This window comes from Sturnus vulgaris, chromosome 4, assembly GCF_052056855.1.
Source record: "Sturnus vulgaris isolate bStuVul1 chromosome 4, bStuVul1.hap1, whole genome shotgun sequence".
Classification (NCBI taxonomy): domain Eukaryota; kingdom Metazoa; phylum Chordata; class Aves; order Passeriformes; family Sturnidae; genus Sturnus; species Sturnus vulgaris.
The window spans coordinates 60344104-60365747 of NC_142246.1; the positions used below are offsets into that span (position 1 = coordinate 60344104).

A 21644-nucleotide genomic window follows, 5' to 3' on the forward strand; every position below is an offset into this window, starting at 1 on the left:
AAAGAAAGGCACAGCTGATTCTGCCTTTTGACATAAGCAGAAACTTGATCCATGCCATTGGAAGTGGAATATTCTAAGGAACAAACCTGTGCCACAGCCACGGTGCCATCCAAGGACGTGGGAGAGATTTTGAGCTATCTGGCCTCCATTATTTTCATTTGAAGAAATGGGTTCCAGATGATTGTGGGTGAATTCAGATCCAGGCCCAGATCTGAATCCAGACATTACTAGAACAGATGTCTGATAGGATTTTTCAAGCACTGAACAGGGTGTTCCAAAATGTCGGAATTCTAGCCCAAAAAATTAGAATTCTAAGAAATTCTACAGCTCACAGAACACTTCCAGAAGTTCTGACATGGCTGATTAATAGTCACAGTCAACATAGTCTACCTGCAGAAAAATAGTAGTGGCTGCTAAATTTGCCCTGGCTCTGCCTGTGTTCAGGAACCTACAGTGTCTGAGCAGAAGAGGGTCACCAGTCACTTGGAAACGAGTAGGAAATGATGTGAGCTACCAGTGGATTTAGTAAGTTTTGAAACAATTTATCTGAAATCATGTCTTTGGTTTGGTTTTCACTGGCAGTTGAGAAGAGAGGAGAATGTGGGGGTTTTGTGAACAAATTCACATCTAGCTGTCAAAGGTGCAGATCAGAAAAAAACCCCAAAAGGTGAAGGCTGCTTTGACACAGTGCTGAACTGTATCCTCAAGGTCACAGCAGAAATCAAGCAGGTGAGCCTGACTTCCAGATGCCCTCAAAGGCAGTGCAGGTTTACTCAGATGAGTGGATGATACTCAATCCTGTGTGCAATGCAAACAGGAGGGAGTGAATAGGAACTTGACTTGCTGCAAAGACTGAGACATGTGCTACCATGGCACTGGAGTTGTGTGTCAAAGAGAAAAGGGAATGGGTAATTGGGGAATCCAGCAAAGTGGAATTTGGTGAAGGTAGGATAGGAAGGGAGATACAGTGTGAGGAACAACTGGCTGCAAATACAAGTGGAGAGAGGAGGTGGGGATCAGCTGGGAGCAGTTTTCCTTTGAAAAGGCTTTTAATCTTGCAATTTATTCCCACAGTGTTTTATAAAGGCTAACACAGAAAGCCTTCACTGTAGCTGCCTTAACTGAAAAGCCTGTCGTTGGATTCTTGTTTGCAAGACAGAAAGTTTAGCATAGAAATGCAAGCCTGTGCAAAATCTGACACTTAAACATGATGTTTAATCATCCTTTGTGATTTCAATTTTCTTTGTTAACACAGGCACTGCTCTGTCAACACGTACACAGCTGGTAGGAAATTTGTAATAATATGTATGAGTCTTTTAAAATAAATCAGTAAGTACAGAAATTCACACAGGACCAAGGGTTGCAGTCCCTATTACTTTTTTTTTCCCTTTTCTCCAAACAATTCTAGTGCTTAGGGGCACTTGTCAGGGACCATTCTTCTGGACACTGTACAAACTCTGAACAAAATGGCAAACTGTACACTAAAGACCTTGCAATCTAAGCATGAGAAAGAAGATAATAAATGGCTACAAGCAGATAGGAGAGCAGAAGCAAATGTTTCTCTAAATGTTTCACTAACAGTGAAGCAGTTAGTATGTTAAATGGGGCATATATAGCACATGGAGATTTTTTTTCTCTAAATTACTATGTTTTTTATAGAACAAAATAGCAAAATTCCACCCTTAATGCACAGGTGAAACTGTATTTACAGAGGTTACATTCCTTCTAGCAATGCAACATTTTTCATAGTTTAATTCTAACTCCACTATTTTACAAGCATTTCTAATGAAAATGGTCCATAAGCCTTATCCTTTCTTGGAATCTGCTGATGGGTTTTCTAAACAGCAAAAGGCAACTGCAGTGCACCATGGACTTTAGTGCATGATAAAATATTTCATGAGGCAAAGGGATTAGTCTTACATATAAGAAAAGGCATTGCACTGGTCAAGTGAGTTTGCATCTGATTGTTATTTGAAATGGACATGTACCAAGTGAGCAATGTGATCACAACCTGCTCTGGTTTCCCTGACTAAAGATAATACTCCAGCTAAGAGAAGTTTATCTTTAGTAAAGAGTAAATGGTTTACTTGGAAAATTCTAGAAATTCTTAGTATACACCTCTAACTTGCTATAGCATTTTTTCGAATGATCCACTGTGCCTAGAGAAATAAATTATTAAAGACAAACCCCTGTATTCTTCAGTCAAATAATTCAACAGCAAGGTTTTAGATTACCTTTGATTTTGGCATTATATTTACAAGCCTTGGAATACTACTCTATGATTATATCAGAGTTCCTCTTCAGTTGTTCCACTTGAAATTACATCTCCCATTTTCTCCAAATAACTACTATAAATTAAAAGCAGTCCTCAGAGATGAAATTTACTGAAGCTCCAAATCACAGTAATTAAACTTTTACACCGTAACACACTACCACGTGTTTCCAGATATTATTTTAGAGAAATCAAAGGCAGGCTTTATAGTGTCATTTTTCCTATATTTTTAAAGGAAGATGTATATGAAAAGATGTATAGTTGGGTGGGAAAGGCTTTTCACTCCACAAGAATTCTGGGATCCAAAAAATTTTCCTATTCCACATAAGGAAGAAATTGAACTCTTTCGAAATTTTCCATGAAGAAAGCCACAGAGAGACCACCCCAGGATAGCTAATAAAGTCGTTGTTAGGACATTTACTTGGGAAATGGGAGACTTAGGGTCAAACTCTTGCCTGACAGATGAGGGGCATTGACCTGAATATTCCTCTTCCTAATGAAACACCCTAATTACAAGACATTGGAGTATAGTGGTACAAGGTTTGCTGTCTGGTTCTGTCTTTTTCATTTAGACCAGAAGTTTGAGCTTGGACCAGAAACATCATGCTAAGTAAAATTTTGTCAAAACTGATAATGTTTCTGAAAAAGCTTTGCTTATAAGAAATTGCCATTTTCCAATGAAACACAGCTGTCCCTGATCAGTTCTTATTGTACATTGTAAGCCAGAGACTTTATGGCCAAGATCTATGGATTACTGCATTATTCACAAGTGGTAAAGCCATGCATAAATTAGGCCTCTAATGCCAATTAAGTGCTAATTCCATGTATCCTATGAGTTATGTCCTGGACTGTAGTACATCCTAAGGCAGTTGCCAGTAATGCAAACAGGAACGAAGGTAACTTAAGACGTATTATCTTAACAATGTTCTGGTAAAATAGTACATGTATTAGTACAGATGTAATTAGTGCACATAATAGTACAGAGCCAGACTCTGTCTTCTTCGATTTAATACTCCTGATTAAAACATGGATAGAAATGACTAGAAACAGGTTTGTGAACAGAAATAGATTTTTTTAAAATGTCCTTAAACATAATGCAAGAAAGTAATAGCAATAGTGGCAGGTTTTTTCTTCAAAGGCTCTCATTTTATCAACTTTGTGTTTCTCTGAGTCTTTGAAGTCCTTCCCATTTTAGGTGGTCTAAGGACCACCTTTCATCCAGTGCAGCATAAAACATCCCCCTTTTCAGGGGATGGGGCTGAGGAAGTTGACTTCACCATGGGACACTGCTCAGCTACTTTAATGCTGGGAGTCAACCAGAGGCCAGCTGGATGTCAACACGGTGCAGCTTTCAGCACTACTTCCCACTTCTCACCTCTCCAACCAACGTCCTTTGCTGGCAGCATTCCACAAAATTTTTACTGCATGTCTTTTACCAGAGTCTTCACTGAGATTTTGACTAGAACTAATCACGTACTTAAAAAAAAAAGTTAAACAGAAGCTGCTCAGGCTATTTTACAACAGATACCACACTTGATTTATAGGGTTAAAATTGGGAGAAGTGTGTAACAGCCTCAACTCTGAACTTTGTCTCTTAATTTTTAGTGAGTGAACCGTTGTGTCATTTTGAATGAAACTTAAGCACACTGAAAATGAGGCTTAATACAAATACTAATGAATAAACTGTAAAAGGCAATGCTCAGTTTGTGTTTATACATTTGTGTTTACTCAGAGCAGACTCTTTTTTTGCAGATAGCCCTTTGTTTAAAATGACCTCTTTTTCCACTATAAGCTATTTAAAGATGAGTTTGATGACACAAAACTGCAGACATGACAACACACTAAATATTTGTATGCTCTTTTGCATTTTTAAGGTTTCCTCCAAACTACAGCTGATGACTTTTGCTATTACTATGCAAGAAAAGATGGTGGTGTGTGCTTTCCAGATTTTCCAAGAAAACAAGTGCGAGGGCCAGCTTCTAACTCTCTGGACCACATGGAAGAATACGACAAAGAGGAAGAGATCAGCAGGTTCATAAAGATAAATGCTGTTTAATCTGAAAAAAAAAAAAACAACCCTAGCAAAGCCTGTGGTTTTCACAGTGAAACAGCTCAGTGTGTGCTTATGCTGAGCAGCTGTGTTTTCCAGATGTGACTTTCTTTTGCTGCTGCTAGTGTACATCAAAAAAGAAAGTTACACGAGCTTCAGCACTTCAGTACCATTTGATATTTGCCTTGCTGAAAAGGTGTTAGAATCCTGCCCTGATCCACCCTGTGGATCTTGGTTATCGTCCAGCCCATGGATCATTCGTAGTTCTGGGAAGGAATCTGTACCTAAATTTAATATTACTAAACAACTATGATAAGTTTATTAGTAAAATATTTATGTTGTGATCTTCAATTTATTTCATTTGTGGGTTTTTTTGGTGAAAATAATTAAATTAGATTATTTCATCATAAGTCATTATTTTAAAATGGATTTTAGAAGCCAAATTTTATCCAAGTGATGAAATTTGCTGTGTTTATTTTATAGTAGAAATTATGTATTTCTAAATTATTCTCTTCTTTCACCAATTTTTTCCCTCCCAGTGCTCTACATTTTGGATCTAAGTTTATTTAATGTTCTCTTTTTTTGTATGCAGACCAAATTTCCCTGAAGTGAAGCTCAAGCTGATTTTCTGTATTATGTGCTGGCATATATTCAAGGAAGTAATTTATACACATTAGCATATAAAAAAAAGTTTTATTATAAACCTGTTTTTAATATCATTGCAGAGCAGTAATTTTACCTTTTAGGGACATTGTTGTGTCACGGTTATGAGAAAGAAGAAATATCTCACTATTTCTTTAAATTTCTTTAGAAAACACAAGCACAACTGCTTCTGTATTCAGGAGGTTGTGAGTGGACTGAGGCAGCCTGTTGGAGCAGTACATTGTGGGGATGGATCCCAACGCCTCTTCATTCTTGAGAAAGAAGGATACGTGAAGATTTTCACTCCCGAAGGAGATATACTCAAGGAACCTTTTTTGGATATACACAAGCTTGTTCAAAGTGGAATAAAGGTTGGATTTTATACTTACCTCTACCTTTTTATTTTAGCATGTATATTGGAGAAATTGAAATAATAGTTTTTAGATTTTAATTGAATTTAAATAACAAAAAAGAGTAATGACAAGAGACACCAATGTTCTTCCTGGCAAAGAAATGAAAACTCATAGTGGGAAGGGAAAACAGCATCTTGTAACTCTTAACACTTTTTTCTTTTCCTTCATTTTTTCCTCACTTTAAATTCAAATGAAACTATTCAGCACAGCATTCCACAGCAATATCTTTGTATTTTCATCCTTTGAGCTCATTCCCATCCCATTGAATTCAGATGAGTTTTGCTGTGGTGCCAGTGGGAGCAGGAGTGGCTTAGGGCCTGCCCTGCCCTCTGGGTGCTCAGTGATTCCCAGGGAGGGAGCTGGACACAGGAGGGGGCCTGGGAATCCTCAAGGATGCCCTGGAGAGGAGCAGGGGTGCTCATTCCCTCTTGGCTCGACCCCAAATGTAGCACAAGCTTCCCTGAGAGGCTGCTGTTAAACTGCATTTTTTGGAGTGGCACATAAAAGTGACTGACCTTCTAAATTCAGACATGGGCTGGAGGGATGAACAGCTTCCATCCTGTTCACTGGGAACACTTTCATGGTCAGGGCAGTGAGTGGAGAATGGGCACTGATGGGAATATGTTGGAAGGTGGAGGTGAGAAATTACATCTAGTTATGGGGTAAGTACCAATGGAAAACTTATAAGTCTGTTAGAAGATATTTTACTTCTGGAATGCTGTCAAGTGTTGTTCCATGTTGATTTCTTGTCACAATTCAGAGTGGTAGTGCAAGTGAAATCCAGCTATATAAAGAAGTTTTAAGTTAGAATACCCAGGATTATATATCAAAAAGCCTTAGTGAATGAAAGTTATATTGACATATTCTTGACAGAGGGATCTTTAATAATTGTGTCAAACTCAATCGATTTGAAATCACAGCACATGTTAAATGATAATTTTGTTCCAGCTATAAGGGCAAGAGGCCAATTAGGATAGACTTTTCTGAGAGAAAATCTCAGAGGTTTTTAGTGTGTGTTGAAAAAGAGAGCAATGAAACACACTGCACCTTTTTCAGAAAAAAAAAGCACTTTATATGATTTTGTATTTTGCTGAATGTTTTCCTTTCTACTCCTGCAGATAGCCATTATGTTCAAGATAGCCAAACAGAAGAGACTTATCAGGGGTGTTTTTGAACAGCCATCTAAGGCTGTTTTATATTTCTTAACCAAAAGTTCTGATCACTTGTACTTGTGGAAAACTGACAGTGAAATTTCCACAGAACTGTTATTGGTCCCAAAGAAACCTTTCTCGAGGAAACTTTTACAGATGCAACTTAAAGACAAGGCTAAATGGAAAACTGATTTTCCATGCTTCTGAACAGGCACTAACCTGCTTGATATGACTCAACAGGTACCCTCAGGATCAGATTCAACTTTTAGTTCTGTTTTAAATTCGTGACCTGATCTTTTCAATCTATACTATTCTAACCATCATATAATGCTCTGCACTGGATCTGTTTCAACTGTAACATTTTGTGTAAATAATTTGATGTTTCTAAGCTAGAAAGACTAATTCAATTCCCTGAGATAACAGTCCAGTGACTGAGGAAAGCTGTATGGCAGTGTTTAATGCAGGCTGCCAGGAATGGAGGTTATTTTGCAGGTAAGGAGAAAGGGACTGTGCCTAGCTGCAAGACTCCAGCTCTTAAATAGAAAGACTACAGAATTTTTGGAATGAGTACATTACATAAAATAATAAATAAATCAAAAACGTATACACCACATAACCAAAATGGTAGTTTTAAAACAAGTGTTCTTAAACATTTTTACATTTATCCTCTGCAGTCTCCCATAATCATTGTCCATGGTCCCTTACCCACAAGGAAGGGAGATCACTGTGGAAATGGCAGTATTTGGTTTTACTTAACTGTTACACACTTCAATACTAGAAATTAGTAATGGAGAAAAAATACTCTGTGGATTGATGATTTTCCAGCAGGCAGTGCAGAACAGTCAGCAGTTAAAAAGAAATTCAACAAACCACTATGTAAAACACTGCATCCACTTGCACAGTGCAGATATCATGGAATGTGTCCTCTGTGCTTACTCAGGAAACATGTACAGTGCCAGAATTTGGATGTACACACGTTGAAGAAAACAAAAAACCAATCACTTGTTTTCCAGCCTCAGAGCAATAATAACAAGAAAAGGCAAACAATTTTTTTCCCTCAAAAGAAGTGTAAAAATTTGTTGTCTTATACTCAAGTGTCTGAAAACAGCACCTTCTGCTATATTCTTTCTGTACCTGAAATACTAACAAATACTGAATTCCAGTGACAGTAAAACTAGCAAAAATACTTTTTCAGACTTTTAGAGACGTATCTTATACCTAGTGAGTAATTAGAATAATGATAACGACAATGCTAATGCTAATAATGCAGCTGTGGTTGAATCATAGGTAGTATAAATTGATGCCTCTGAGAAGAATTTTGGACAGCTATCCCAATAAGATATTTTTGATGCCAATAGATGGAATAATACAGTGATCATTGATTTTGTCTTCTTTTTTTAATGTCAAAAGGAAATTTAGCAGTGATAAATCATAATATTGTCATAAAGTAGCAAATCTGTTCCAGAGAATCAACTCAAAACTATCTTGAGGCTGATCTAACTAAGAAACTGAAGTGATGTATTTCCTTCATAAAAATAATCCTGGAGGTTAGTTCTGATCTCACTAACATATTTCACTCATTACAGCACTGGCAGTCAGATAAGGAGGAAAACAATATACAAAAACAGAGGAAGAGAGGTGATTGCATTGTATAACAAGAAGTCATGTTTTCCTCCTTAAAAGATGCCTTTTTGTTTCTCTAATGGATCTATTGGTCCCTGTGCTGATGAAATTCATTGGGAGCCCCTAACATTGCTGTGAGCAAGTTTGTAGGGCTTCTTCACTGGCCCTGCTGCCCTAAGCACATCAGTAGGATTGTCTGGACTTGCTTCTTGTCCATCACTCCTGGGAAGGTCTGTGGATATAAATAGAAAGTAAGTAAGAAGAGTGGTACAATTCTTTGCCTAAGTTTTATTGGTCCATTGGCTTTTAATGTTCATTGAAGTCACTGAAGTTCTCTGCTTGAAAATTGTTGCTGCAGTACATTTACTGACATTTACATGATTTAATTTTAAGGAATTCAAATTAAAAAGGAGCAGTGATAATTTTATCTGCTGCCACTATCTCAGAAGGAATTAGCACAAGTGTGGAGAAGTATTTCATAAGAGATGGATTCCATGAATGGATGATGTTGACTTATTCTTCTTGGTGGCCCTACTCAAGAGAAGATTAGATGCAGGATTCCTGAAGATTAAAACACATCTCCTAATTTCCAAAACTCTGTTACAGCACAGTTTGCAGGAATGCTTTTTTGATCTTCTATTTTTTACCTTAGTTGTTGGAAGCCATGACTGGATATTAATCAAGAATTTGCTAATTCAACATCTGTGGCCTTCTCCAATGCATTTTATGTCACCCTGGCCACATCAGTATTGTAGAGTGTGTGTACAGATTGGGCTCTTTGGCCAGCCCCCTCCTGTCATCTCCTCCCCAATGTCAGGAATGTGGTGACAAGAAAAAGCCATGTACCTTGGTCTTGCCTCAAAGCTGAGCAAGGACATGGACCTGTAACTCAAATCTGGGCCATGCACGTGGCTCAACTATTTAGGAATATCTAGCCCAGCATAGTGGAGAAAATACTGATTCCACCTCCTGTTATATTAATGTACTCATTCATATTGCAAACTATCCTGAGTTTATACAGAAGAATGAACTTTTTACCAAAAAAAGCCCCATAAAACACCCAAACTAAAAGTCTGCTTCCCTATTTTGGTGATTTACTGCTCCATTATGTTGTGGTGAAGAGAGCTGTTAGTTGCAGAGCAACATTTTGCAGTTCTTCCTTCAAAGTTATGTAGCAGCAAAGACAAATTTTTAATGAAAATATTAGAAACCATTTCTTCTTTCAGTCTGATTGTCACTACTGTTATTTTGTTTCTGTTTTTTCAACTATTGCCAAGTAGAAAAGAAGAAGAATGTTGAAATGAGAAGCTATTGAACTAATAATGGTAACACTTTAAGTGGCATTTAAGGAGACCTTAATCAATTATCTAGAAAATTTATACCTGATGTGTCTGAACCTATTGTCAAAATTTAGGCAAAATAATTAAAAGCTCCAAAAGTATCATGCAAATCTGATTTTATCCCATAATGCACTCAGCAGGGAAAAAAAAAAAGTGTCAAAACATTCCAAGCACTTGGATTTAATGATTTCCTGAGATGCAACAGTGCTGAATTAGCTGTTATTACAAGATCAGTCCAGTCACCTTGTACTCAAGATTGTATCTAACTTACAGAAAAATGATCAATGCTGTAGCAGTTTTCCAACTTTTCATACTCCTGTGACTGTATTTTATCTTATTAACTGTATTATTTCCTAAGATTTGGAAACCTTTAGGTTAGCAGCAGTCACCATAAAATGTAGCACAACCTATTACATCAATTTTCACTTACTTTCTTCTCTCCTGAGCCCAAAAACCTGTATTGGTCTAAAATATTTTGATTTAAAATATATTGTTCAGAAGGGAAGACATCAAGATATGGTTTGGCAACAACAAAAAAATTAGGAGCTTACCACTTCTCTGGGGAATTAAATGCTATAATCACCTTTCAGGATACTTTTTGAAAAGCTAAGTAGCTCTAGGGCTGCAACTGTTAGTCCTTAAATCATTTTTGTGGTCCTTCCCTATAATCATTCAACTTCCCCAAATCCTTTTAAAACGAAGGACCTCAGAACTGTACAGAGTAGCCAAGTTTACATCTTACTGCTGCCAATGGTAAAATCAAGTCCCTGTAGTTCGAAGGTCGTTTTCTACTTATAAATCCACTGACTGAATGAGCTCTTTAGGTACAGATTTGCAGCAGGGCTTTGTGTTCAGTTGCTTGTCATCTCTGATCCTTAGGTTATTTTCAATTTATTTCTCCTTTCTTTTTTTTTTTTCTTGTTTTTTTGTTTTGGTTTTGTTTTGTTTTGTTTTCTTTTTGATTGTGACTAAGCTCTGGTGCAGCTCTGGTGTGTATCTGCTGGCTACAGGGTCATAAATTGTGCAGCCAGCAAGGACGGCTGCACTCTGCTGCACTTTGCCTCACACAGTGCTGAGAGCAGAAACCCCTGCAAAATGGGTCTCCTTAAATTTGCCATTATGCAATTACCACTTGCACTTGTGTAGAGACTCAGTTATTTATATTTTTTTAGCTAATAATTTTTAGTAATAAAATATTCCTCGTGTATCTCATGGGAATACCATGATAAAGGGCAAAGTCTCTGAGGAAGGAAAGGGCAGGGCAGGGAAGGGAAGGGAAAAGGGACAGAAAATCTCAGTTAAGTGGTATCAGAGATCACTGTTGAGAACACGAGTTAAACTTGACCTCTGTCACCTTCTTCTTTGGTCTAAGACTATGGTTTTCTTTGTCAGAAACACTTAAACAGAAACTTCCCCTAAATATTAAGCCATAGTCACCTTCTTAGTTCATCTTGCTTTCAAATTAATATCAGTAAGACTACTTTATGTGAGTTTTTTAATTCCTAAAGTTTTTTATATGCTATATTCATATTTAATTCCTTACAAATATTTTAACAATCAGTTCTCTTTGCGGGGAAAGAAAGCTCCATAGAAATATCTGATAATTATTTTAAGTGTATGCTCAGCAAATTTCCAAGTAACAGCCTTTAGATGAGTGTAAAGTTAGATATATCTCCTGCTGTGTTTTGGTAGTTTTTATATCAGAGCCCAAGTGCTTTCAGTCCTGCAGAATCTTATTAATGAGTGATCCAGTGATTCAGGTAGGAATTTTCTGTGATGCCATGAAGACTGCTGTGGGGCACAGCAATTCATATGTTCAGTATAAGAGTATGGGAGTGGACTGTCAGGCATTAAATATGTTAACTGTGCTGCTCTGAGCCAATTATTCCAGAGTTTCTCAAGATCAAATGAGCATGTGGTCGCCACAGGCATCTTTTTGCTGGAGTGCATGATTAGTAGTGAAACATCTACTGTGCCTTCATGTTTGTATCAAGATACTGAAACAGACTGCCCAGGGAAGTGGTGGAATCCCCACCCCTGGAGGTGTTCAAAAGGCAGGTGGATGTGGCACCTGGGGATGTGGTTTAGTGGTGAACATGGTGGTGTTGGGTTAATGGTTGCAGTTAATGATCATAGAGGTCTTTGCCAAAGTTAATGATTCCATGGTTCTGTAACATTTAATCACCTGAATATGAATTATTCAGGTCATTCAACATATAATAAAATAATAAAAAAAAAAAAAAAAATTGCCTCCAGCACTGGAAAAGCCTGCTCCAAGAAGCTTGTAAGAGGTTGTGCTGTCTTTGCAGTGAGGAGTGGCCACAGAAAACTACAGGGATAGAATCTATTTAAAACTTAGTGTGGGAATCAGATTGTTTGTGTTATTTGCTGAATTGCTCAGTTCTGTCACTGATAAAACTTCTCACATATTCCTCTTGATTGGATGTGTGCATTTGTTCTTGCATCTTGTTGATGCACAGACAGATCTTAGTTAACACATACAATATCCATTGATATCCACAGGATTCATGTTACTGACAGAATACCCACAATTCACATAATTCATGCTAATCCTTCCATCCAAGTCCAGCAATTTCCATTTATTTTCTTCTGAACATTTACATGGATGAGGCTGAAATCAATGAATCTTTCTTGAACTTTCTGTCCTGACATCACAACAAGCTGTACTCTCCTCCACTAAGCACTAGCTTGTACTCTCCACAAAGGTTGTTTTCTCTCTGCTCCCTTGAAAGCCAAACTTACAGTGGCTACTAAATTCATGACCAATTGGTCCTGAAAGGGATTATTTTGATGAATGTAGAGAAAGGGGAGCAGTGAAAGGTTGTATTTTTCTCCAGGCTGCACTGGAAGCAGTGCAGAGAGATCCTATCTCAACTTCTTCCTTCTTCAACCCAATGGACCTGCAATTCTTCAGTTATTCAGAAACAAATTATGAAAACTCTGGAAAGTAAATCCTTATTGTTCTACCAGACCAAGCTCTCATCTCTATATGAAGAATAGGGATAGTTCTCTAAAATACCAGTGTTGAGGCACAGAACATAAGTATGACATATTCTGTGATGAACAAACCAAGAATTCATTTTAATTCCATTCTACACAATGAATTGCACCAGCGCTGAGTGCAAACTCTATTTGCTGTCCTGCTCCTGTATTTCTAAGAGTAATGAAGTGGTAAATCCATATAAGATATGTGCATAGGCCCAGGCAGGGGGGCAAGGTGAATAAAATTGACACATAACACAGTGATACATTTTGGGGCATTCTTGGGTGTCCTGGAACTCCTCTTTCAGTGTATGAAAAGGGGAACTCTAGCATGTCTTTGGTGAGAAACAGAAACACTACATTGCCTGTGTTGTTGCAAAAATGACAGACCTTGGATTTCTCCTGGAGGCTGCAGAGGGAAGTGTGAAGTCTATTTTTCAGCACAGGACTGGCAGGTGAAGTGATGTCAGGTCACAGGACATGGGGGTTTCTCTCTCATCCGAGAGGTCAGAAGAGCAGCTGTCAGACCTGTGGCACAAAAGACATAATTTTTGAGGCCACACTTCACCTGTGACCTGCCCACTAGGCACCACAATTAACTGCTTTTAAATGTCTTGACATAATTGGAGCAGAAAACTCAGAAAGAAATAATGGTTAAGGTGTGCAAATGGCCCAATGTGAAAAAATCAGGACATTTTTAAGATAAACCACGTAGTCGAATATCATTGGTTATGTTGTTAAACAGTAACAGAACAGACACAATGCACACAGCACAACAGTCTGCATGAGAACTCGGCCTTCTCCATGAACAGGAAGATTCTTTTTCTTAATCAGTGATAAGTTCTTTGTAATTTTTGAGAGGGCAATATTACTGTTGTGAGGATTTAATATACTTTAACTGTATTCAAAAACTGTAAAATACTGCATTTTAACCAAAGATTGTATAATGACAGTGAAATGTGCCTGGATTTCTCATTAACTATTAGCAGATTTTGGTTCTAATACTAATAGGGGCACATCAGGCCTTTGAAAGAGATTGTATCTTAGCACCATAGAGCTTTGTTGAAAATCAAGTTTCTTACCATTTAAAAAGCATGTGCCAAAAGCTCTAGAGACCTCTATTTTTGTGTGAGAGACTGCACTAGATAACCATACTCAAGCTAGCAATTGTGGAACAGTGCAGTGGCTCTCAGGTTGTAAGCTGACCAGATGAAGAATTGCCAGTTTATTCTGAGGAAATTTGAATCAACAAAACATAAATGTTTCTGTTGGTTTTGGGTAGCGTGTCTCAGATTTGAGGAGCTGAGAGGGGAAAGAAGATAATACTTTATCATTTTACATGCACATGTGTAGATTTTAATGTTCTGTGTTTCCTTGAGAGGAATCCCATGGTGCCAATTAACCTAACTTATTCCAAAACAATTCTCTGTTTGGAAAGAATAATTTTCATTGTGGGTGTTCCATGAAATTGTATGCCTCATACCCTGTTATTACTGAGATGTGTGCAGTGCAATTGAGAATGCCAGTTTCTTTTCCATGCTCTGTATAGATTATAGCTGTATCCCACACACAGTGCTAGATAATCCCTACTTTAATTTTGTTATGTGTACAAATCCTTTTTGAACATTTAGCGGTTTAAAAAATGTAAAAATCCATCATCTTCTGAAACTACATTTGTTAAAACCAAAAGCTGAATTTAGAAGTGATCAAAACCAATGAATAACATGGCAATTATCTAATTAAAAGGAAATTATTGCGTTTGCTGAAATATAACAGGCAGATCATGATAGCCAACACAAAATGGCAAAGAAGGAATAAAGTTACACAGAAAATTCCATGGTTTTTAGCCAACACAGTTTCAACCACATGTTTTTCTTTAATGGGAGGAGGTTTAACAGTCCACTAAGGCTCCAGGATTCATCATCCCTTTAAGCTCTTGGACACCCCAAAAACTGTAATGAGGTCCTAAGGATCCTTCAGGGAATCCATGACGTACTGGAGCTCTCAAAACCAGTCCTGTGTCCTTGGGACTTCTTCTCTGCTTTCCTGTCTATCAGAGCTATGATTTCCTTTTGTTACATCCCTTGTACTGTGCCACAAGGAAAAAAGGTTCTGTGTTTGTCTTGAAAGAGGTGAAAAATTGAGTAACACATTTACTTTCATAGTTAATACAGCCCAACTGCTATTCCTATATATATTTCCCCCAGATGCCACAGAACAATTTTCCTTTATATCCTCTTACACACATTTTCTCACAGGCTCTTAAGTCTTATTCCTTAGACAGGATCAGCAAGTTGGGTTGAGGGAGGAACACTTCCTCCAAGGAGCACTGGTATATTATCATGTTTTCCACCCATTTTATCCCCTCTGCAGTAAAAGTTGGACAAATGATCTGCCCCTAATTAATGGTTTATATATAATTTTAGCTTTAAAAAGCAGTCAGAACTAATTTTTCCCATTACCAAAAACATAAAAAGCTCCAAAAGATGAAACCACTTAGTAGCTGACACTTATTTTTCTTTATTGTCAGTGTCTGCCTACATTCTCATATTGCTGGAATTTTTAAAGAAATTATTCCATAAATCTCAATAAAGTAATATTCTCTCTTAGATTTAATTTGGAAAATGGAATATACAATCTGTGGGAGAGACGTCTGCAAAATACTTTCAACCATTTGTTTTTAATTTACAGCAGATACTTTTTAAAACCTTGATCTATCTTCACTGGCTTTGGATTGCAATCCCTACAGCTGAATTGCAACAACTTCAATTTATGTAATAATCATTATTTTTATGCTAACTGAATGACTTGAAAAGAAATAAAAGAGGGAGTAAATCACCCAAAAACTTTTATATTTTTGGCATTCTTAAAAATTTGGTGAATCTCCATCAGCTGGATTCTCAATCACTGTAACAGCCCAGAGACAGCACACAAGTGGTAGTAGATGCCTGGATCTGAGTGATGCTGTAGTGTAAATGAGGTTTTTTTAATATCAAACCACATAAGAAAAGTACCTACTTGAGCTCTTCCTTAAAGAAAATACATAGCCCTCCATAACAAACTGGCTGCTTAATTGTTAGTAATGAATGTAAAATGATATTGTACACCTCATAGAGGCCTAGGTGAAGACGTGACCAACTGCTATTGACTCTCTTTATCAAGTAGCAAACCATGTCTAGGGCTGTTAAAACCTTGAGCACTTTAAAGATCTCATCAAATCAATAGAATCTGAGATCAGAAGAGAGGTGATGTGGAATGGTGGCAGCTTCCATTGCTGCTGTTTTCATTCCCTGTAATGGCCTTAGGAGATATGACAAGACAATATTATCAGGACAGGATTACTCCAGTGACTTTTTGAGGGAAAAAGCAAGAATTCACAGTGCTGTCATGTAGCAAGCAGGTGTGTGCCTGTGTAAATAAGCCAGAAGATCAAATAAAACTTAACGAGCCACCTACGAGATTACCCCAGTTTGCCCCTACAGTGACTTACACATCACAGCCCTGCCAAACCCAGGGCAGGTCCAACCATCATGCCCAAAGTCTGAAGCAGCAGACAAATCCAAAAGTAGGGAATATTAGGGAACTGCCCCACAGAAACCAGCCCCTGTGGGGTTTTACCCCTCTGATAGTTCTCCCTCATTGGGGAAAGTCAAAACTATTTCACAGATAGGATCCATGTTTCTCCAAAGGCCAGGGGGCTGGGAAGGCTGCAGGTAAAATTGGATCAAACCCTTTATTTGAAAATGTTTGGTAAAGAAATGTGTAGTGGATTACTTAATTTAAAAGTAATGTCATCCCTGAAGCAGAAACATTGAAAACTGTTTTTTCTGTAGTTTAGTGAGTCAGCGTTTTATAACTTGCAACATTTTACATTTCTTCTAGAGATATGTTCTCCGTGCAAATTATATGGTTCATTAAATTTTTTTCTTTTAAAATGCTATATTAGACTTATATGGTACAAATTAAAAAAACAAAAGAAACATAGTTCTATACAATCCACATAATCCCCTATTTTGTATAAAATGCATATGCATTCCATCAATGTATATAAATTTTATTTTTTTTTTACCATCTGCATATATTGTTCAACTTCCAGGACTAAGTATTCTAAGGAAAAAAGGTAGCAAATGTCTAAGCGAAATGAACTTTAATTTGCTCCTTACTAACCTAGTAACTTCTGAAATAATTTTATATCAATGGTCAAAACCAAAAAATCCAAACAAAATGCATGAAATAAAATTACTCTCAATCTGAGCAGAACTAAATTTATTATTAATAAGGCCTGAGAATCCCTTCATTCAATAAAACAAAATGTACCTGTGACAACCCATGAATAATTTAGGTGAATTGAAGCATAATGAATTAGAATCCTTGTTAGTGAATTTTATTTATTTGATTTCCTTAAGTGTTGTAGTTCATCAAAGTAGATATTACAATCAAAGTAGAAATTACATACGATACAATGAAAATGAAGAGAATGTCTTACGCGTGTGTTAGAAGTTCTAAATATGCAGTGAAGGTTTTGGGAAAAAACAAAACCAACCAACCAAACAAAACACCAAAACAAAACAAAAAACTCCCCAAAAACTGTTTCAAAACAAGCACTGGATTTTAAAACAATCTGCAATGTGCAGATTTGGTTAGCAAATGCGTTTGGGCAGTGAGCAGTAAGCAGTGATAAAGCAGAAAGTGCAAAGGGTATTGCTGTGTTATAGTATCACTCTGTCTGGAGTATTCAGAGAAGCTCCCAGGGCTGGACTGCACAAAACTTGCACTTCTTCCATTATGTTTCCTTGTTTTCTGTGTGAATTCTGCCCATTTACAAAAAGGTGGAATAGTGTTTTCTTAATGCTGTCCTCAAGCACACAATTCTTCATTTGATCAAAAACTAGTGGAATTAGGGTTTGTGTTCAACTGATTAAAGGTCTGGGTCCATGATACTTTGTTTCAGTTCTAGCTGTTTGAAACTTTATCGTCTTAATTTTGAGACTGAACATACACTGTGTTGTTCTAATTGCACTGGCTTTTTGCAAAGAACTTTGTACTGTATTCAGCCAAGTTACAGGGTTTCCAAGATCATGGTCTTGGCTCAGGATAAATGGAGCCAATGAGCTAAACAAATTCCTGCTTTCTTGGTTCTTATAGTACGAGAAAAATGGAAAGAGCAGGATACTTTTACTGCTTTGTACAAGTGAAACAATCCTGGAAACTGCAAAAATATAAGTTAGCTGTGTTTATGTCAGAAAGACACACTATTTTAAAAATTATTTTTAGCTTTCTTTTGAAATGCGACCCACAAATTATAACATTAATGAAGCAAACATTTCTTTCTTGGAAAGTTTAAGAAAAGTTCGATTTAAGATAATCAGTTTGGGATTTAAAATAATAAAGAAATGGAGTCTAGTACAGACCAAATATTGTGTTCTCATAACATGTAATAGTAATAGCTCTGTGTTGAACGAGGATACACATGTCTACATTTGTTTCAACTTCTGTTATTGAGAATGCTTTTCTAATGAGATAGATTTTAAAACTGAGGTTGAAATAAATGAGTAATGGAAAAAAAAAAAGAGAAGGGACTTCTAATCAGGAAAACAGTGTACATTCTTTCAAAGTCATGTTTATAAGTTCAGAGAAGCAGTGGATCTAGTTCAAAGACAAACCATATTTCAATCTGCTTTTCAGAACTACCATATAGTTCACTACTAATGTTTGTTTTCAGATAAATCTTAGCCCAACAACAACTGATTACTTGAGATACATTACTGAGCATCATCATGGGCTTTCAGTTGTAAGGTATCACAATCTCTATGGAACACTCAAAGGGCAAATCTAGTCTTGATGCAGATCTTGAGCAAAATATATGAGTTGATTCAGGAAGTTAACGTGGTTGAGCCACTAAATAAAAGCGACCATAATATAATTAAGCTCAACATCCTCCCGTGGGAACCTACCATAAGGTAATAATATTACAGTACTTTTCAAAAAAGGAAGATTTTTATATTGAGGAAGTTAGAAATAGCCTGAAGGGGAAAGTTAGGAAATTAAAATCCATAGAAGCAGCATGGAGGTTCTTTAAAAGTACCTTATTAGACTCGGGGAAAATATGTATATATTGGAACAATCAGGAATCAAGAAGGTGAGAAATATTACAAGGTACAAGGGAATGTTCAGGCCCCCAAAAAATAATAATCCTATAATAAAATGGAAATCCAACTCAAGTGGCACTAAGAGAGCAGAATATAAATTCAGAACACCAGAGTAAGGGTTATATCCTGCCATTGTTTCACTGACAGAGTAAGTAGGAGTTTCCCATAAATATTCATGGTAGAACAACATTCTGAGGTTTGAGAGGAAATTTAAAGGACAAATAGGGAAAAATACAGAGAATTTTTAAGGACATCGTGATAGAAGAACTTTGTCAAGCTAGGTGATGATCTTTGGCAGGGGCTGGTTAGGTGGACCAATGGAGTATAAATGCAAAAGATACAACTTGATTTCTTTCCATAAGAGAAACTGAGAAAAGCACATCCTACAGGTGGTGTTTAACATCTGCTGCTTCTCCACTTGTAGGATGAGAAGGGGGGGAAAAAAAAGAGGGAGAAGAGAAATCATGGAAAGCACTAGCATAAATTACCCTGAAAATAAATGCTTTAAAGCAACTGAACACTTGAGTAGTTAAGGTAATGAAGCTGTACTATTTGTTTTTACAATATTTCATCTTTGAGTCTGGCTTTAAAAGGGCTCTGAAGGTCATCCTGCAAATAACAGAGAAGGAAGAACAAAAAATCCTAAATGAAAAATTAGGAGAATTGTGAAATTAGGGCCAAAAAGGCATCATGTTTATATGTTCATTTATTGTCACAAACAGAATATTGTCAGAGAATCTGTAAGATAATGAAAAAAAAATTAATTTGTATTTCTAGAAGTTTTTATTTGGTGTTTCTGAAGAAAGTGGTATGAGGGATTGCTGCTCATGCAGTAGAAACACCCTGTTGTGGTTCTGACTGCACTCAGGCAAGAACTGCACTATATCAATGCTTCTGGACATATCTCCAGTACACTTCTAAATTAGGAGTGAAAAACAAATAGAAGAATAAATAATAGCTATCTTAAAAATAATTTTAAAATGTGTAATCTTGTATTGCTTCCAGAAAATCAGCTGTTACTTTGAAAAGTTCATAACTAAGTGTCAGAATTTGCTGGTGATACAAGATTGAGTGTGTTGGAAGGAAGTCTAGAGAGATTTTTTTAAATACAAGTAATGAAATGGCACAGTAATTCAATATAACATAAAGAATCTTTCAACATACAAAGAGTTCTCTCACCTTATTATGTTGTATCCTGGAAAAAATATAAGGAGTGTCAGTGACAACTCCAAAAATCTAACCAACTATAAAAAGCAGGTATTGAGCAGTATCTAAAAGAGATATTCGAGTAATGAACACTGTCTCTATTTAACTCAGCAGCATCCTCAGCAGTACAGCAAGATATAATTGACTAAAATAGTATTGAAAAGGGTTTTGATGGCACCTAAAAATATATTTATTTTGGAAAAAAACAAGATCTAGCAAAAATAGGTGAAGTAATACATTTCAGAGAAGGCAATACTGCCTCTCCATTCTGTTTTTTCTTTGATGAAAAAGTTTAACAAATTGAATTGTCACACTTGAAAAGAATGACATTTGAGCAACATAATCACTTGTCTGTTACATGCTGCTGCTTTGATGGTTTCGATTCAGCACCAATTAATGAAGTATTTGCCTCTAGCTTTTCTGCTACTATAATTTATTATCCAATTGTTTACAAAAAATACAGCAACCATGTAGCTTTCCTGATAGGGATTGGGCCATCTGTCAAAAATTGGGTGCAGGTAGGTCCTATGTCTACTGGTGTGGTAGCCTATAGAACAATCACCTTTAATCTTTGCTTCAGATTCCTTGTCCAGAAATAACATAGTGCTAGTGTTTGTAGTAGTGTGTGTGGGACAGAACCAAACATTTCAAAATTAGCTTTTATGTGAAACTTGAGGTATGCTGCAAAGCTTGGTGACTTGATAACTCATTTAGGCTACCACACACACATGTACAGGCTGGTTTGTATTAGAGCTGGATGCAATAGAAAGCATTTCCACCAGTAACTAGGAATTGTCAAGATATGCTTCTGGGAAAGCTTATAAAATTACAAAATATTGGACACAATATACAATAATACAATTAAATTCAGAGAGGCAGCTTCAAAGGCACATAAAAAGTCAATGGTCCTTGCTCACAGAGACCTGCTGTGCTACTGCATGAAATTAAATAATACTTGGTAAAAGGGACTCATTGCTCTATAGAGATCAAGGACATTATCCAGGGTATGTAAATTAAAGATTATAGTCCCTGTCATGGATCAAGTGCAGAATTCCTCTGCTGATCCTTAGGAAGGTTGTTTGGGAACCTTCTCAGGTCGAAACTAGAAATTCTAGTAAAAACAGAAAAAGAAAAGGAGAAAAAGTCCATAACAACAAGTAGCTTGATAGGTTAAATCTTTAGATTAGATGCCTGAACTGTTTTTTTTTTTTTTTTTACTGATTAGGGTTTTTCAGCAATACCTGACACAGAAATGTTTTGCCAAACAGCCTGACTAGCATAAGAGTCACAGACTCTCACAGAGGACAATTACATTGGGGATGTCATTCTTTACTTTCATTGCCCCACTGGACTACCCCACTTGCAGAAGAAGGTCCTGAAGCCTTCTGTTCCCTGGGCTGAACAAGCCTGTCCGCATAGGGCAAACGAGCCGCCCTTCCCTGGGCTCACTGTGGTGTGGTGACACCACTCCGAGGGGCTGCAGAGCTCAGAACCACAGGTGCAGGGTTCTCCTGCAGCCTCCTGAGTGCAGAGACAAGGGAGGATGATGAGTCTCTCTGCTGCCTGTGCTCTTGTTAAGCAGCCCAGTGTGTGGCTGGTTTTCTCTGCTGCCAGGGCACTCTGCTGGCTCACGTTCAATTTGCTGTCTGCAGAGACCCCACACTCCCTTTCAGCAGAGCTGTCCCCAGCCAGTCAGTTCCCTGCCTGCATTGTTGCAAATGTAATGGCATTTGGAAAAGAAAAAGTCTGCAGGAATCTCTATCTGTAGTTCTGGTTCATTCCTTCTGGCTGGGCT

General features: G+C 37.1%; 1 protein-coding gene and 1 long non-coding RNA gene across 2 annotated transcripts in view; one reads left to right on the top strand and one right to left on the bottom strand.

The window, feature by feature from the left end:
* The window catches only part of LOC148224036 (uncharacterized), a 173372-nt gene that overhangs the window by 131984 nt on the left and 19744 nt on the right, over nucleotides 1-21644 (bottom strand). The window contains exon 2 of the long non-coding RNA XR_015803346.1: nucleotides 12885-13022. This is a non-coding gene — a long non-coding RNA (uncharacterized LOC148224036). The remainder of the gene's footprint in view (nucleotides 1-12884; nucleotides 13023-21644) is intronic.
* Nucleotides 1-21644, top strand: part of HHIP (hedgehog interacting protein) — a 74626-nt gene that overhangs the window by 10332 nt on the left and 42650 nt on the right. The window contains exons 3-4 of the mRNA XM_014880580.2: nucleotides 4147-4303; nucleotides 5134-5335. Of these exons, the coding sequence (XP_014736066.1) occupies nucleotides 4147-4303; nucleotides 5134-5335 (359 nt within the window). The remainder of the gene's footprint in view (nucleotides 1-4146; nucleotides 4304-5133; nucleotides 5336-21644) is intronic.